Consider the following 19,387-nt stretch of genomic DNA (forward strand, 5'->3'; position numbering starts at 1 on the left):
AGCAAGAACATCAATAATGTTGTAATCTCCACTTACCGCACCAGTGGCAATAGAGGATATGCGATTAAGTATATTAAACTGGAATAAAAAATGGCATACATTAGTTAAATTCAGGTAGTTAGTTAAAGTCAGTTAGTCCATAAATACCTAAACAAACATGATACTAAATTATAATTACCACATGTGATTGCGCAGCAGCAACACGTGTATGATATGGACGAGTGATATTGGCATACCAGTCAGCATAAACATCAGTTATACCAAGACCTCTATTACCAATTAGAATGATAGATTGCAAGCGATTATTCCACAAAAGAATATGATCTTTAGGCTTATCACGCCAATCAATTTCGGTCTTGCCTTTCAAATTCATATTGTGCAGATCACAAGAATAGATGGTAGGAGGTGCTGGTATATCTTGGACCATATTGAATTGACGCAAGCACCTATCAGGTTAATGTGGCTCTACTATATGAAAACATATTATTGGACCCTTGTAACACCAAATTTCACCACCTTCTTGACAAATATTAGATAATTTGTCAAGTACATCAGCATATGGCAGCCATACAAAGTGATCCGGTAGAAGAACATCAAGTGAAAGGCAATCAATATACACAACATGAGAACTGGAATCAGCATACGACTTGGGAGCGCACCACCTAGTAAACAATTATATCAATACATAAATACACATACAACACAATAAAACAAGATAAAAAATTCAAAAAACATAGGGGAATGCTTATTGCTAATGTTCAAGATAAATTTAAATTGCTAAATATTTCTAGAACCCAATTAGGGAAAGGGTGAACCCTAAGCTATTAAAAAATATTAAATGAAAGTAAAGTTTCGTTCCTAAAGGACCTAAACCCTAGATTCAATTAGCGTTTAGGCTCTAGGATTTAGGGCCTAAAGGCCCTAAATCCTAAACCCTAAACCCTAAATCGTTGTAGCTTTTAATTACACATTATAGCATTTAAATTTAGATGTGCTCAGACAAGTACATAAATTTATTTCTAGCCAACTAATGTGCTTTCTTATAAATATTTCTAAAACCCAATTAGGGAAAGGGTAAACCCTAAGCTATTAAAAAATATTAAATGAAAAGTAAAGTTTGGTTCCTAGGGTTTAGGCTCTAGGATTTAGGGCCTAAAGGCCCTAAATCCTAAACCCTAAACCCTAAATTGTTGTAGCTTTTAATTACACATTATATCTTTTAAATTTACATGTACTCAGACAAGTACATAAATTTAGCTTTTAATATAAGAATCAACGCACATACAAAACATTAAAACAACTTAGATTTATAAAACTGTTAACCTACAAAATAAAATTAAATTATTACCTCAATCCAAATGGCCCGAGAGTATCACCCCATATCTCTCGATTGTCAACATACGGACCACGAAGAATTGGAGCAAGGGTAGGTAGTCTCGTTCATACCCATAGCTGTAATAACAACACACAACCAGCAATCTCTTCCGTATCTTTTTTGCAAGCCTTGCACAATTCTCTGTACAGGAACGCAAGCACACCAGCACCCCAAGACAATGTTTTAGAACGATCAAGATTCTGTATCAAAGGCGGAAACATACAATGAACTTGCGATCCTTGATGGTCTGTGAATAGTATACCACCGATTAGTTGCAACATATAAGTTTGTGTATATTGGATGAGCTCGTCCTCATTTGCATCATCTGAAAGAGCAGGAAGTAATTTCGCCAACCAATTCAACCTTAGTCTACCGCCATCTAAATCATGCTTCCCAGGAGCTTTACCAAAAACACTCTCAATAAGGTTACTCCAACCACCTTTGAATTCTGTGCAACCGCTAACTGCACGACCATCAACACGTAATCCCAGAATTATGCTGACATCCTGTAAAGTAATAGTGCATTCTCCTACAGGTAAGTGGAATGTGTGTGTCTCTGGTCTCCAGCGTTCAACTAATATTGTAACTAGACTCCAATCTGTATGGATGCCTATAAGCCTCGCAACTCCATCAAATCCCACATCTTTGAGTAATGGAACCATTCTAGGATGTAAAGAAGGAAATCTATTACTACTAGGATTACGAACCCGTGCTCTTAACAAATTTCCACCACCGAGATTCCATATAGTAGACGACCTATGTTCTGCTTGTAAATGCAATACAGAGGTGTCTTTGGGACCAGGCATCAACTCAAAATTGTCAACATTTATATCATCCGTGATCTCATCCATGTTCTGTTGGCAAAAGTAATAAAAATAAGTCGTGAAATGGATGTAAAATATGAAACATATAATTCGATGTACTATACTAGAACTAAGCTTATAAACACATTAACAAATCAGTATTAAGGTATTGCGTATCATTGCAGAAATCAAAATTTCAGGAAACCCTTACAAAATTGTAAAAATATATTTTACCAAATTTCGTATATTAGACAGTTTGATTAACAATAACCTACCAAAAATAGATAAATATATATATAACTTATAATTTCTCTCATGGAAAGTTCACAATTCAACAATCAAAGTTTAATGGTTAAATCAGAGAGTAAAAAGTAACTTACAAATGAATCAATACGAATGTGCATATGGACGAGTCAGAATCGAGGGGTGATGGATAACAGTTTCTTCAACAATTTGTCGCTTAATTTGTTAATCACGAGATGTTAAGAGTGAAGTGAGAAAAGGGGAAGTGAATAAGTGAAAAGATGAGTTGGTTTGGGTCGGGTAAGAGGGCATTTGCTAGTACGTATAGGGTAATCGGGTATTTAAATGGGTATTTTCAGCCACTCCTCCCAATAATTGGTAATTTTGTTTTTTTTAATTAAAAATATGTTATTTTTAACATTTTTTCGCATTCGCACGGGTTTAAGCTTTAAGCTAGTAAATATAACTCCGGTTCTCAAGCCTTGCCCCCACACTACTAGTACTTCTACCAAATTTATCCTGTACTAGAATTTTACTCCTAATTGAATACTACGAGCTGAACATGTAAAAGTCGTGGTTTAATTGGCAATCTGGGGAACCCTCGCTACTTACCTTATAACTCTGGTTATAAATAAAGAATCCTAATTTCCATCAAGTCTTCCATTAAATCATCACTTTCTCGTTACTTGATTCTTTTTTCTCTCTTCTGAGTTTAAGATGGCGCATACCAAACTCGTCATTGCTGCAGTCTTTGGTATAATCGGTCAGTTCTTACAATCTATTATTTAGAATTCTTCAAATATCCGTATATATTAAATTCTTATTAATTCAGATTTATATATCAACGAATATGCTTAGTACTGGTTTCACTTGTTATAATTCACTGTTTATGATTTCAATTGTTCGTATAATTCTTTCCTTAGTATTAATTAGGTTTTCTTCTTATTGACTTTTTCTATAATTCATTCCTTAGTATTAATTAGGTTCTCTTGTTATTGACTACTAGTACTTCTTTATGCATACATGCTCATGTGGATGTTGAAAGGATGTTTATGTGCATTAACTCAAGTGATGTAAATGTATGGTTATTATTATATAGTATAATGTACAATTTGGTTCATATTCTTTTGCCTTAAGTGATGATATGTTTCTGGGCTCTGAATTAATGCAAAAAACGCAATTTCTTTTTGTAAAATAGTGTTCGCACATACTTGTTAATAACATGGATTGACAGTTAGTAACTGTTTTTTGGAAAACTTTCAATTATTTTTAATTTTTGCTAAAATGAAAAAGAAATGATATATTTACTTCTTGTTTAATATGTTTTCAATGGCCTCAGCATTTTCTGGTATTCTGCTTGAACAGGGAATGTCTTCTCTTTTGGCCTGTTTGCTTCTCCGGCGTAAAACCATCTCTCTCTCCCCCTCTCCCTCCCAATTAAAATACAATTCCGTTTTGACCTTTCATTGATTAGTGTTTTTGCTTATGTAGGCCAGCCTTTTACAGAGCAATAAAGAAAAAGAGTTCAGGGGAAGAGTTAAACCCTGAATATTGTCTTTTAACGACAATGACCTGTCTCTTCTGGGCGTTATATGGTACGCCATCTATTGATCCCGGAAGCATCCTTGTGCTAACGGCTAATGGCATTGGCGTTGTTATGAACCTTGCCTATCTCATCATCTTCCTTATCTACGCCGCAGACAATAAACAAAGGGCATGTATCTGTTCTCTTATTTTTGGCTAGCTAGCTAGGGAATACTATAATTATAACCATCATTATTTATTTAATTATTTATCCTTAGTCACTAATTTTATTAACCTCATTTTGTTTCATCTATGTTTATACATATTGCAGATATACGTAGGAGGTGTATTATGTCTTGAGTTGGTATTGGTTGGCCTCGTTGGTGGATTGGTTATTAGACTAGCACATACCGTATTGGCGAAAAGAGCTATTGTGGGAGGATTTGGCATCTACTTTTTCGTAATTATGTGTTGGCCTCGTGTTTCTAAATGGGTACGTATTTATGGTGAAAATTAGCACATTTTTAATCATATCAAGGCTGTATCTGGAAGTTACTTTTTATAAAAGATAGCTTTTTGAATCAAATTAAAGATTTGATCAATTGTAATCTCTAATATTAGTGTTTGATAGTTAATTTTTAAAAATAATATTTTAATCTCAAAAACTAATTTTTAAAAAGCTATTTAGATGAGCTTTTGTAGATAATACAAAAAACTAATTTAAACATCTATTTATCAAGTAATTTTATTCAAACAACTACTTAAACTGTTGTATTTAGGAGCTAATTATCAAACATGATCTAAATAAATTTGTGTACAAAGGCGTTATAGTGCTGATTATAATATTTACCTGCTGCTTGACTAATATAGTGTGTATGGGTGCGCATGTAACAGGTGCCTATTTGTATAAACAAAAACTTTGGGGACATGTGTAAACCTCTTGTGGTGACCAACATTTTTAAAGATCTTTGCTGGATCATCTATGCTGTACTCAAGTGTGATATTTTTCTTTCGGTAATTTATTTAACTATTGTTATTAGAACACAATGCCATTCGCGATTTTCATTGTCTAGCAAAAGTAAACATAGCACCTCTTTCACTCTTTTGTTAGGTGTCATTAACTTTTCAGCGATTAAATTGACTAGCGTTTGACAGAAAATTAAAACTTATCCGCTTGTCATTTTGTAAAACTGAAAATTACATATTAAAGAAGAATAGATGCATTTTTTAGTAATATAATTTTTAAAATATTTTAATTATATTAATAGATATATAATTTTTCTAATTGAAGTTTGGTCAATTTAATCATCAAAAATGAATGACAAATAACTAACTAAAGACGGAGGAGGAAAATATTTTGTCTCGAGTTACATTAATACGTTATGTGATCTCCGGTTGCAGGTTACACATATTTGGGGATTAATTGTGGGAGTGGTGGAGTTCATTCTATACCGTGTTTACGATAGAAATACTTCAAAGGTGGGTGATTATGAGAAGGTAGAAAAAGTTAAGGTACAGCTCCGACAAATTGACGCAGGTAAGCTTCATAAGAAGCTAGCCACAAAAGAGGCGCAGCCCCAAAAAAGGGACACTTGTGATAGTAAGTTAGTCGTAGGTGAGACGCAGCTCGAGGAAATTGTCACAAAATGACCCCAATGCTCTTGAGAATTCTGGCAGACCATCGTTGGACATTGGCTAGACAAACTTTTGATTGTGGAGTAGATTGCATATACCTTTGATGAAAGTAAATTTTTAATATTTGATTTTAGTGATGATATTTCTACCGATCCTTCTCACCAGCTGATAATTTAGTACGAATTTTTTATTATATACACATATGCACATATTAAACACTACTCTCTCTGTCCCACCCAATTCTTTACATTTTATTTGGGGATCAAGAAATATGTATAAAGTAGCGATAAGAGAAAGAAAAGTGGATAAAGTGGTGTAACCTATTAATTTTTAATGTATAAAATGAAGATAATAGAGTAAAATTAGTGTGAAAATGGAGGAAAAATGAGAAAGTGGTGGAAATCATTAACTATTTTTGTTAAGTTTTGAAATTTAAAGAATTAAATGACACATCCTAGAAAAGAAAATGTAAAAAAATGATTGGAACACACGAAGTAGATTTTATAAGCATGATAACTATATTTTATTATAAATGATGATCACATGCATTCACAAGGTCTACCCCAATTAAATGAGCGAAATTGATAAATTTAGTTCTTTCATGTTTGCATGTATCGATTGAAACACATCTGGAAAACCCAAGTGAAAAGGAAAAATAAATTTATTTAAAATCTTACTAATGCTTTTTCACAAATGTCAATTAAGAAACATATATACTTGCTGCAAATTAAAATATGAAGTCTTCAATGAAGGTACTCATTAAAAATTTCAAACGTGTCCAATAAATTATAAATAATAAATTTTGGTTTGTTCGTTTGTCTACGTCACATTTAACCCTCTACAAGTTCAAATATTTGGCACCCCGCTAGACATAATATTATGAGTATTGACAACTTTTCTGGGCACATTTGTGACTTCTGGCCCCCTTACTCAAATAACTCTAAGAGCCAGAAATTTTGAAATGTAAAGATGGAATTAGGAAAAACAATTCGTTTCTAGAGGTAAATTTGTTATACGTCTCTAATACTTAAATTCTAATACTTCAATTCTAGGCGGATCTTAACAAATTTGTAAAGGTGTTTATATATAATTGTGCTATTACAGTGGGATACGTCGGTGGATAAAATTTTAATAAAGGTAAAGATTATAAGTGTCGTTAGAGAAATTTGGTAATAATACTTGGTGATAATCGTGTTGAAATAATTTAGTTTTGATTATTGTGTATAAAATAGCTGCTATAATTGGATAAATAGAGGTATGACTGCGGAAACGTAGTTGCAATTGTGTAGTACATCCTCCGTTCCGCCGGATAATTTACGTACACTGTTTGCACGTATTTTGAGATTTCAATAAAATATAGTTCTATAATGTTTTTTCTTAAATTTTTTTTTGAATAAAAGTTTAAACATAAAACTTTTTTTCAGAAATTTTTTTTTAAAAAAATATTATGAAAGTATACATTAATCGAGTATTGAAAAGCGTGGCGAAAAATAATGACGGAGGGAGTAGTATTTATAGCTGAGTTAAAAAAAAAATCGAGCATAAATGACTAATAAAACTCTTATCAATCCATTCAACAGTACTCAGAAAAATATCACAATAATTATACGTGATAATTGGCGTTAAAAAGTGAATATTCAACCTCTCTCTACAGAAAATAGGGACCAATTAACCATCGCAGGTACTTGGCACATACGAACCAGTTCCCTACAAAACTACAAGCCACATTTTCTTAGAAGCTGATGCATGCCCAACGACTAACAGTCATACCATTGATCATTTTGATCATTTTTCTGTGAGATACCAATCAGAAACTTCGATAAAGTTAATCAGAAATTCTAGATATTGTTTGTTTGACACTAATCTGACAAACTTATATAATAGAGTATCTGTTTAACTACTAAAACTTTTACAATTAAAGAAACACGGACAATGAGAAAACTAACAAACACAACAAAAACCTAATGAACGAAGTTCTAAATCTTTGACTTTTAAATAGGAAGTATAAAAGTTTGTCCAGTTTGCAAACTGACCGACAGAGTATCGAGTTCGACATCACGATAATAAAGTACTGTAGAATTGTTACCATGATGGGATGTTATAGAAGCCACAAGTAAAAATCTGAAGGGAGAACTCGAGCCTCCACAGAAGCAAGCTTTTCACTGATTCTCATGCCAAGTTCCTTTACATACAGATCTTGATCATAAGCATTGTGTTTGACCGTCTGTAGTTAATGAACTGGACTCAGTCACATAACATCTCAATGAACGTCTACTTTCTCGTACAACACCATGAGCACAAGGTACGTAGACAAGAAGTGCTCAAGAGTTTTCTTAGACAAAATAGAAGTGAGATCTCATATCATTGATGTGTTATCTTTAAAATAGGTTATAGATATACAATGATGATTCACGCAACATAAAATAATATTTGTAAAGATTAAAAGACAAAGAGATTAAGAAAATCTTGCAAGCCTAGGTACTCTCTAGGGTTAGCACAGAGAATTACAATGCGGAGAATGTAAACAATTTTATCAGTAGATACTGAAAAACTCTGTCTATAACTACTCTGACCTCAAACGGAAAATAGTTTGCGTTTCTATGGTTTACTACTAGAAGACAGAGCCGTGTTTGAAATTTGCATTACCCTGTTCAAAATTTAAAAAAATATCCTACTAAATTTTTTAAAAAAATTTACATGAAATAATAAAAAACTAAAGTTAATTTATAAATAAAATATAATAATTGAAGTACAAAAATTAATTTTATGACATAATCAAAATTAACTAAAAAAATAGTTATACATTTAAATTTTAATATCTTATGCTATATCTTAGAAATTAAATATTTACCTTAAAGAGATAAGTTATACATGTGACTTATAATATATCATTTTATAAATAAGTAAGATATACTGTTGATTAAAAATAAATAGTCAAATAAAAACTTATTTATACATAAACGTGTAACTTAGATCTGTTCAACCCATTATTTATTTTTTATAATAAATTTATTTGTTTCATATAATATATACATTAGAAATGGATATATTTAAAATGAATAATATACCTGAAATTTGAATCATTATTTGAATGAAATAATAATGTATACATTGTCACCAATAAAAAATAAGTGTATATAATCATAATAGTTAACTATAATTTTTTTATTAAAACTAGTAGTTTACCTCGTCAAATCAGAATATTGAAGGTGATTTACAATGCAATTTTTGTTTTTAAATGATTTTTATATTAGTATTTTTAGAATTAATATGACTTATTCAAGATAATAATTTAAAGTATAACATTTTTCAATTATTTTTCATTTATAAATTTTCAACATTAAAAAATTATATTTTTTAACTAAACATTCTTTTTCCTAATTTAGTATACATATATATCTATATATACACCTATATATGAAAAAATGTGCCCACTCACACACTCTACGGTAGTACTCCTCTTAAGACAAGGAAGTTTTGCTTTTCTATGGTTTCCTACTTGAAAAACGCGAAGTCATGCATGTGTTGAAAGTATTCAACTACTAATTTCATGAGAAAATGCCCAAAAGGCACAAATTTTTGACCCAAGCGCCAAAATAGCAGCCCTCAAAATCTTGGCCCTTGACCCTTGTCTGGCACATCCCCAACACTTTTAAAACACTTTTAAAACATGCGTCACCCTGCCCAGTGAGTAATTCAAGCATCTTCCCATCTCCTCACTGTATGTTTCACTCTCATAGACGATTAAGACTAGGGTTCAGGCAATTGCTTTGGAACAATCCATTCGATTGATTCAGCAATGATTCGTAAGGTACAGCTCTTCACACCTGATTTTCTTGCTGATGTGGTCAACCTGTGTTGAAGAAAAAGCCCTAAACTCATGTAATGCGTACGTTTCAGTGCACAACGCAAAATATTTTTGCGTTTTTATTGATTGGGTTTGGAACTAGCGCTCAGCTTCAATGCTCGTAGAAGAAACATTTCTAGGCCAAAACGCTAATTGTAGATATATTTTATGTTTGACGTACGTGAACGAAAATTCTGTTTGTTTGCTGGTTTTTGGACACTAAATCAGTGGAAAGTAAGGAAACATAACCCTATGTAGATGTTGCGTTGCTGGGTAATGTAAGATTTATATGTGTCATCTGTGTGCCATACAAGGGCCAGGTTTTCGGTGTGTGCTATTTTGGGTATCAATACCTCAATTTGTGAAATTTTGGACCAAAACCCTAACTTCGCAGAATTGATGTTTACAAAGCTATATATCCAAGCTTGGGTTAAGTAACAGATTTATTAGCAACAATTGATCTAACAACCACCTTTATGGGTTTGTCCTATATTAAAATAATCAAGCTCAAAATTGAATTCCTTAACTCTTTTTGATTTGATCTTGGTACCGTTGAATCTAATTGTTGTTTATATTTTTTTTCTAACTTCAAAGTTTTACGGTTGCTGCTAAGACTAACAGTTGAAGAAGAAAACAGATTAAGAGAAAAAAATATCTATAACAAATAATTGTGTGCCGATAAAGTACGGAGATGAGAGAGAAAAATAGGATTTTAATATAACATAATTTATTCTCGATTATAATATAACAAAGACTTATATAGTCAACAACCAAACAATAATAAAGAATAACATTCTTATAAGGAAACTATACAATAATAAGAATATTATATATGTTAACATCCTCCTCAAGTTCACGACGGAGTCACAAAATCAAACAAATCCAAAGTTGCAACACCAGAAACAAGAGCATCCAAACAAATCCATAACAGTCACAAATCCAAAGAACCAAAGCTTCCAAGCAAATCCAAAGGTGAGCATATAAGAGAAATCGTCCAAAGACGTAGCAACACAAGAGAAAACAGAGCAATCCAATAAGAGAAATCATCCGAACACGCAACAACATAAGAGAAAATAGAGCAACACAAGTCTATACAACCCAATATTAGAGTTAACAAGAATATCAATCATCAAGATAAGAATAGTCCTTTTTTTATCGTAGGGAACCTGCAGCCGCTACCCTTCGGGTGCACACTGGGTAAACCCCACGGGTTCACGCAATAGCCTGCAAACCATGTGTACCAAGGTAAACCGCACAAGTGCGACATGCTCTGGTTCAGGAGGCATAATCATAAATTCTCCTCCCGTGAGATTCGAACTTGTGACCAAGAGGATAATTATCCCCTCTTTAACCAACTGAGCCAACTATTGCGGGCGAATAGTCCATATTTTCTAAAACCAAAATAATTTTATAACTAAAACAAATCCGCATCCATCGAAACTAAATCCAAATAACAAATCTGCAATCATCTAAAGCGTAAATTCAAATATAAAATCAAAACCAATAACCAATCCAAAACAAATCTGTATCCAAATTTAAACTGTATCCAAATCTGATCAAATTGTATCCCAGTTCAAACTGTACCCAAATCTGATCAAATTACGTGAAGGGACGGTGTGCCTTGAGCAGCAGATAAACTAAACCAATGTGCCTAGAGCACCAAATAAACTAAACCAATCTCGTGAATGGCCAATGTTCCAAGAACACCAAATATACTAAACCAATCTCGCAAACGGCCAATGTGCATGTAGCACCAAATAAACTAAAGTAATCCCTCTAAAGGATAATATGCCTAGAGCACCAGATTAAAAAACACAAAAGGCGGAGAAGTATACAGATTTTCCTAGGGCCACCCCCATCATCAACGCGAGAAAAGGAAAGGAAGATGACATAGAAAGAAAGAAAAAAAATAATATTATCAAGGAACCGATATCATCAAAGAGAGTCAGAGAGTATGTATGAGAGTCTCAACCAAAATCGTCTGAAAAAACTTCAACCAAAATCAATTTTGTTTACCCTATAGAATTCCAACCAATTTGAAGAAAAAAACAGTATCCGTGATTAAAACTCTAAATAATCCAAAAAAAATGATTGGGAGAAGAATACGAGAAAAAATATTAATCAAAACACATATTTTAAACCCAAATGTCGAAGCCAACTCGATATAATTCACCATCAACCTATCCCAGATTGGACAAACCCAACTCTTGATAACATGACAAAGTATTGAGAGGAGAGAGAAAAGTAGGATTTTATTATAATAAGACTTGTTCTCGATTGCAATAGAAAAGATACTTATATAGTCAATAACCAAATAATAATAAAGGAAAATATCCTAACAAGGAAATTATACCAATAATGAAACTATCCCATAATAAGATATAATATATGTTAACAACAATGGTTGGAGTTGACATCCTAACACTGTCCATTGGACCAGATGAACCAACAGATGATACACTTACTTTCTTAAGCGTTTTCGAGATTTTCATGTTATCTGCACGGAAGGCTGGAGTTTCGTGGTTCAAGCAACTGGAAATCATAGTCCGGACCTTTACTCTGTTATCTCCTAAAACCCTTGGGCAGTTGGTGTCGCAGCTTCCGGCACCGACAGAAGTTACTCATGTACTCCGATTCTTAGAAATGGTCGGAGAATCACCGGTGTTGGACTATAAGGTGTGAAATGTGTTATGCTGATGATAGAAGCTCTTTGTTCCTACAATATATATATTATCATTCGCGTAAATAATCGATTACGATTATGCATTTAGGACTAAGCTTTGTGCTTGGAGATTTATTGTGTAAGCTTGTGATGACAAAAGATGCAGTTTAAGCAAATGGCACATTCCCAAGGACGACAACTTATATAGATGAATGCCAATACCCAGAGGCACTAGACCCCTTTCTAGTAAAAGGAAGTAGTTTTATTTGCACATTTTTGAAAGGTTTATTGAACGAGACTTCATCACTCAGAGCTATCATTGACACAACAATTGACACAACAAAACACATTTCTAACAGCTATCATTGAACTACACAGAACTCGAAATTAAATCTTTGTTAATTAAAATTTTCATCATATTGTAGAGGAGAAAAAATGAGCTTCATGCAATTTAAATGAACCAATTCGGTTAAGAAATAAAAGAAATATAGGAGTTCCAAGTACTTAACAAATTATTAATAGCGGAAATGGTTTTGAAGAAGAAGATGACAGTTAAAAGACAAGTTTACCCATAACTTTTCTAACAGCGTTAAGTTGATTTGACAGGAATACACATTTTAGAACTTTGAATGTGTGTGTATATATATAGGTTTTTTCTCAAATGAGAACTATAATAACTGGTGATTTTCATAGACAAAATTGGTGAGTTTATGAAATTTAAAATATTTTGTTTGCTCCGATAAAAAAATATTGGTTTGCACAAAATCGCCCATTTACCGAATTCAAAATTTTAACTTTTCAAAAAATCACCAATTTTAACTACAAAAATCACTAGTTATCACGGTTCTCATTTTAAAAAATTATCACTAGTGGAGCGCGATGCTATATATGTATATATATATATATAGAGAGAGAGTGTTTTATTTCACTAGAAATATCCTTATAATTAAAACTATAAATTAAAATAAAAAAATTTAAATCACGTCGAAATATAGCACATATGGTATGCAAATCGATCGTTGGGAGATAGAGAAAAATATAGTGAAGTCGGATTTTTAAAAAAAATATCGTTTAACGGGAAAAATCAAATTAAGAACGGAGGGGAAAAGTTGAGATTCTGTGTGGGAGGGTGCATTTTAATTTTGTGTACTACCTGTAGGAGGGCCATTAGATTAGATTGATCTAAGGGTGTAGATTAGTTTCTAGTTTTCATTTTAAGCTTTATTTTTATTTGAACAAATGCCTATATATGTGTGTGTGTGTGTGTGTGTGTTAAGTTATATGGACCCTACTTGTTATTCCCAAACAATCTAACAAGTAGAATTACAGAAGGCGGGCTTGAATGTAATTCTTGGGTTCTTTTCAATTTTTTGAAACTTCTTGCAAATATAAATATAATTGTGTATGAATATGCTAAGTGCGAATAAGAAATATTCAAGTATTCAAACACAAAGTAAATAAACAAGGATGTTTAAAAACTCTCTGATGGATTGTTGTTTCCACCAGAGATATATATAAATGTAGATAATCTCCGTGATGCAAGAATGAACACAGCTGCTTACAAGTATATTTACAAATAGAGAACTTAGAAATTCTTAACAGATTATGCCTTATCTATTTCTCAGTTCTTTCGATCGATATTTTTCTACTTGCTACTCTTGGTTTGTATATCACCAAGTTACATGTGAAAAAGATAAACTAATAAAACAAACATGTCTAAGTCTAATCAAATGTTTATTCATTTCTCCATCCAACACCTTTATATTTCTTCAAGTTAGCATGGAAATGCTTCTTGATCTTCATAATCCTGATTACAGGCTGGCACATTTCTTTGGTGTACAATCAACCCATGTGACTGTGAAGTCATTATCAACTCCTATTTGAATTTGCTATCCTTCGAGACTCTATTGGATCATCCGTCGAGACTCTTTTTGATCATCCGTTGAATGAGACTTGGGTCATTCGTTGACGCCTTGTAGAAACATCCGTTGAAAGTATTTTCATAGCAGTTGACTCAATTTCACTTATGCAAAATTACAAGGCATCTAATATATACAATTAGACAACCTATTTTACACATCATTCTTGTAGTCAACATGACTTAGAATATCCTACAACTTCTAGTTCTCTAAGGCATTACAGTAGACATGAATGTTCTACAAAAACTTATTTAAACATAAGCTACTCTTTCAACGGATGAAAGAATAAGATTATCCGTTAAAAGCTACAAATTCACTTAATTAAATATACTAAGGTGTTTTGATAAAATATCATCAAGCCTACAACATATTCCTAACAATCTCTCCCAATTTATGTCTACTAGAATTGTAGGCATAAATTTAGAGGATCTTGATGATAACAAAACACCCTATACAAAAAGATCATTCAATAGCAGTTAAAATGATAAGTGCTGCAATTTTATTGAAAGTTGATAAAAGAAAGTTCACACAAGTCTTACAGGCTTTGTTCAAGGTGCTCCTCTAGTCTGAGCAAATTAATCTTTTATTCTTGAGTGTCTAGTCTTCTTTCCCAGCTTTTAATTGTTCTCTTCTATCTGGTGTTGGAGTTTTATGTAGAACTCAGATTCATCTTTATTTGATTGATCCAGCATCTCCTGCATTTTCTTGAGAGTTTCATTTCTTGATATCTATAGCTGGTCTTCTAATATGAAGAATTTTCTTGTGTTCTTTTCATCCTTGAACTTCATTAACCTATATGGCCTCAAGTGCACTCTATTCCCAATGTAAGGAATGGTTAAGACTCTTGGTAGTGCACTTGGGTCTCTCCAGCTTTGTCTTATTAGTTTAATTTTGTTAAGTATCTCATTTTTAGCCACTATGGTAAATCCAAATTTTTTCTTGATAGTAGAGAATACTTTTACTAAGACATGGTAGCCTGCATTGAGAATTCTGTGAAAAGGCCAAGTGAATTCCTTTCCACCCTTGTACTTGAACACTTATATTTCTGGGAGTCTGTTGTGGGCATCAATAGCTCTCACTTCATCCAGCTCATCCAAGTAAAGATTTATGTCTGAAAACTCCTTTATGTCACAAATAAAGAGCTGATCTTCTTTGTTGGCTGTTGTCTTGGGTTTAGATAAGGTTTTGGATTTGAATGGGATAGACTTGATTGGCTTGCTTGGTATGTTCTTTCTCTTTTTAGAAGTGGTTGGTATTGGGATGTTCAGCTCAGGAATAGGAAGGCTTTTCCAGTCTATTAGTTCATCCTTGGGAATGACTGGTTCACCATAAAAATTGACACCAGGATGGACCTTGATTTTAACTTGCTCCAATGTGGGAAAAGTTGGTTGATTTGTAGTAGTAGACTGAGTTGGCTTTGGTTCTTCTTCTTCTTCTTCAAATACCAGCTTCCTTTTTGCTCTTTCCTTCTTATACCCCTTTCTTGATTTCTGCTTTGGTTCCTCCAGCTTCTCAGTTTCAGTTATAGTGGCAGGCTTCTCAACTTCTGATTTGGTGGCAAGCTTTTCAGCTTGTTCCTTAGCTTCCAAGGCAACCTTCCTTTTCTGATTCTTGAGTCTCAATTTTTATTCTTTCTTGGCTTCTCCAAATTGAGGATGTCCGGCCATCACATAAATTAGTTTTCCATTTATGTAGATCTTTGCTATTCTTTTCTTCAAGACTGAGTCTCTTGGATCTTTGTGATTAACAATGAAGTGACCAAGCAGCTTCTTTTTATCATGTTGAAGAGTTGCATAGACTAGGTCCAAATGATTCTTGCTAGAATGTTTTGATGAATGATTTTTGGGCTTCAAAATCACATTGGCCTTTTGATGTCTTCTAGCTGAGGTTTGACCTCTTTCCATATTCCTCAAGCTCATAGCCCTGTAGGCATAGAAGCGAAAGATGATAGGAGATAATCTAGTCATCCTTTGAAGACTTCTTCCTTGCCCTTTCACTTATTGGAATATGTCTCAATTGTGTGAAGTGCTTCACAGATTTGTCTTGATTTTCAATTGGACCGAATACTTTTTCAATTTTCTCATCATTTTTTTTCATTTGTTCTTTCAGCTTGAGTTCATCTGCTACAATATTGATCAAGTTAATGTTGTCTAACACTGGTAGCTTGGAGAAAGTAATGGCTGAAACAATTACTTTGCTAACTTGAATGTGCACATCCTTCTCCCCATCACTAACTTGGACAACTACATCTTTCTCCCCTTTTTTGTTATTATCAAGTAATGCAGGGGTTGGAGTTTGAGCAGACACCAATTTTTGAAGAAGGAGTGTCTGATGGACTTGGTTGACAAGCACCTTGGTAAGAGAATTCTCTACTGCTGTCAGCCTAGAGTCCAAAGAATCAATTTTGCTACTCAAGTTATAGTCCTTCCTGATTTTCTGATGGATGTCTTTCATTGTTGATTCAAGAAGTGTATACTTTATTCTGTCATTGATATCCTTCTTGACTTGCTCAATGTTGGTCTTGATGTCATCCACATCTTGACTTTGTTTGAGAGATTGAATCTTGTGGAGGTATAGAGATTCTAGATGGGCTTAGAGAAGACATTTGGTATTGGCATCTATGGTGGCTTGAAGAGCTGTTTGAGTTTGATGGATAAGCTTGAATAAAGTAGATTTAAAATAATGATCAGTGAGTCCTTGTTAAACATCCAGGCTGGAGTGCTTGTGGTTGATCTAGGTCCTACATCTCCCCCATGTCCATGACGAACACATAAACGCAACGGAAACAATAATTAAAAACTTGAAAAAATCAGAATTTTTGAAACCCACCGCAGGATCCATGCGAAAAACAGATATTTAATTTGTAGATCAGATTATTTACCTTAAGAAGCTTTACAAATTGGTTAAATAATGGAGATCCACATATTGTTCAATCACCACGCATCCCGCCCTCGCGATCTACGCTCTATCGGTATCCACACGAATGCTTGAACTCAAGGATTGGATGTGTACTAGCACAAACTCGTTTCTTCTTGCTCTCTCCATCTTTTCTCTTGGTGGCTAGGGTTTTAGTAAAATTCTTGCACTTAAAATCAGCCACACAAGAGATATTATATAGAGAGAAAAAAAATTATAACTCTTAACTAATTAGGAGTTAGTATTAATTCGAAATTCCTATTTGTATAATAATTAAGTCACACTTAATTTTTTAACAACTGAATTTCATAATTGATATTAGTAAATTCAAATATCATTATTTACCTAATTAATTAAGTCATACTTAATTAATATTATAAATAAATTAAACTACTTTAATTTAATTTAAATCTAATTTAAATTAAATAATCCTTCAAGCATTCTTTGTGTGTGACCCTATAGGTTATTATTAAGTTGGTAGCGAATTTTAAATCTAATATAAAATCGTAAAAAATGAGGGGCGTCTAGTAATACATCATTGCTACCCAAGTAATTATAATTAAATCGGTGATCGATTAAACCTTTCCTGAATAATGTACAATGTAATATAATACCTTTAACCAAATATTATAAATTAAACTAGAGACATGTAATGTGTCATCCTTATCATAGTTTAATCCAAGTTTCCTTGATGAATGAGTAACTATCATATCAAATCAATATTTGAGCGTGACCACACATTTTATAGTCTAGCTCACACAAGAGACCAATAATATCACTCCTAAAATAGGAGGGTTAAATCCCATCTAGATCATTCATATTTCTCATATGATTCACAATATACCCAATGTCCTCTTTTATCATTACCCGGTCAAGGATAACTTTTAATGGAATCAATGTATATTAATTCTCGTATAGAAATATAATGACTTCAGGTCTAATGACCATTATATCATTATCACTGTGAGAATTACTTATGACACAACAGACATGTAGAATCTCACATCGGGTCTGTCCATCACCATGTACATATACATATGCCTGTTTCTTTGACTTTAGTATCACTATACCTATGATCAATGAGATGTGATCATCAGTCCACAAACACACAAGTCTTAATGCATTGTTATTGTCCCTTAATAATAATACTCGACTAGGGACCTTTAAAAATATTGATACTATTCTCATAATCTCATTTCTAAGTCACTTACATAGAGATATAGAATCGCATATCATATTCCAAGGACATTTATAAAACTAACATTTATATCACAGTAAATTAAGAATTAATAAATTATAAAGGGAATAATCGATAGAACATAAACATTAATAATCCAAATGTCTTAAACTAAAACATCATACTGTTGTCTCTAGGGCACAAACACTAACAATCTCCCACTTGAACTAGATCCAATCACCCATGTATCTAATACTCATGTAACTAGTATGACCATCATGCTTCTGCTACGACAAAGACTTAGTCAGTGGGTCTGCAACACTATCATTACTATGCACTTTACATTTATATCTCCTTGATCATTAATCTCATTAATAAGGTGACATCGTTTAAGGACATGCCTAAACAGTCTCCTTGGCTGTTTTGAAAGCAACAATATTTCGGCTTCCATAGAATCATCAATGTTCTCGTTATGAACTATTCAAGCTAACATCAATTATATTTAGACAAAACACAAATCAGACCTAGACACATAATCATCCTTGTCTATCCAGAAATTAGGTTCAGAATCTAGTATCAGTGTAACCCTTTACAACCAGTTCCATATATTCTCCATACACCAAAAATAAATCTTTAGTCCTCTTTAAGTGTTAGTGTTTGTGCCCTAGAGACAACACTATTATGTTTTGTTAATGACATTTAGATAATTAATATTTACGTACCATCGATTATTCTTTTAAATAATTTATTAAGTCTTAATTTACTGCGATATAAATATTAGATTAATAAATGTCCTTGGAATATGATATTAATTCTATATCTCTAAGTACGTGACTTAGAAATGAGATTATGTGAATAGTATCGATATTCCCAAATATCCCTAGTCGAGTATTATTATTAAGGGACAATAAAAATGCATTAAGACTAGTGTGTTTGTTGACTAACGATCACATCTCATTGATCATAGGTATAATGATACTAAAGTCGAAAGCACAGGAAGATGTAAATATACATGGTGCTGGATACACCCAATATGAGATTCTACATGTCTGTTGTGTCATAAGTAATTCTCACAGTGATAATAATGTAATGGTCCTTCGACTTGAAATTATTATATTTTTATACGACGATTAATATACTTTGATTACATCAAAAGTTGCCTTTGACCGGGTAATGATAAAAGTGCACTTCGGGTATATTAAGAATCGCGTGGGAAATACGAATGATCTAGAAAGGATTTAACCCTCCAAATTATTGGAGAGATATTATTGGCCTCTTGTGTGAGC

The 19,387-nt window shown here is 32.9% G+C and overlaps 1 protein-coding gene across 3 annotated transcripts; it reads left to right on the top strand.

Annotated features, from left to right (window-relative positions):
• Positions 1 to 2,949: 2,949 nt before the first annotated feature.
• On the top strand, positions 2,950 to 5,801 carry LOC141661971 (bidirectional sugar transporter SWEET5-like). 3 transcript variants are annotated; one of them, XM_074469009.1, is made up of 6 exons: positions 2,950 to 3,184; positions 3,787 to 3,823; positions 3,913 to 4,135; positions 4,277 to 4,438; positions 4,840 to 4,940; positions 5,347 to 5,514. In XM_074469009.1, exons 1-6 carry the CDS (start codon positions 3,139 to 3,141, stop codon positions 5,366 to 5,368), a joined length of 591 nt encoding a protein of 196 aa, XP_074325110.1. In that variant the 5' UTR covers positions 2,950 to 3,138; the 3' UTR covers positions 5,369 to 5,514. The 3 variants fall into 3 exon arrangements, with proteins under 3 accessions (XP_074325110.1, XP_074325109.1, XP_074325108.1); XM_074469008.1 differs by having other exon boundaries at positions 2,953 to 3,184; positions 3,918 to 4,135; positions 4,840 to 4,959; positions 5,347 to 5,801; XM_074469007.1 differs by having other exon boundaries at positions 2,954 to 3,184; positions 4,840 to 4,959; positions 5,347 to 5,801.
• Positions 5,802 to 19,387: the final 13,586 nt, after the last annotated feature.

Source organism: Apium graveolens, chromosome 5 (assembly GCF_009905375.1).
Source record: "Apium graveolens cultivar Ventura chromosome 5, ASM990537v1, whole genome shotgun sequence".
Lineage (NCBI taxonomy): Eukaryota > Viridiplantae > Streptophyta > Magnoliopsida > Apiales > Apiaceae > Apium > Apium graveolens.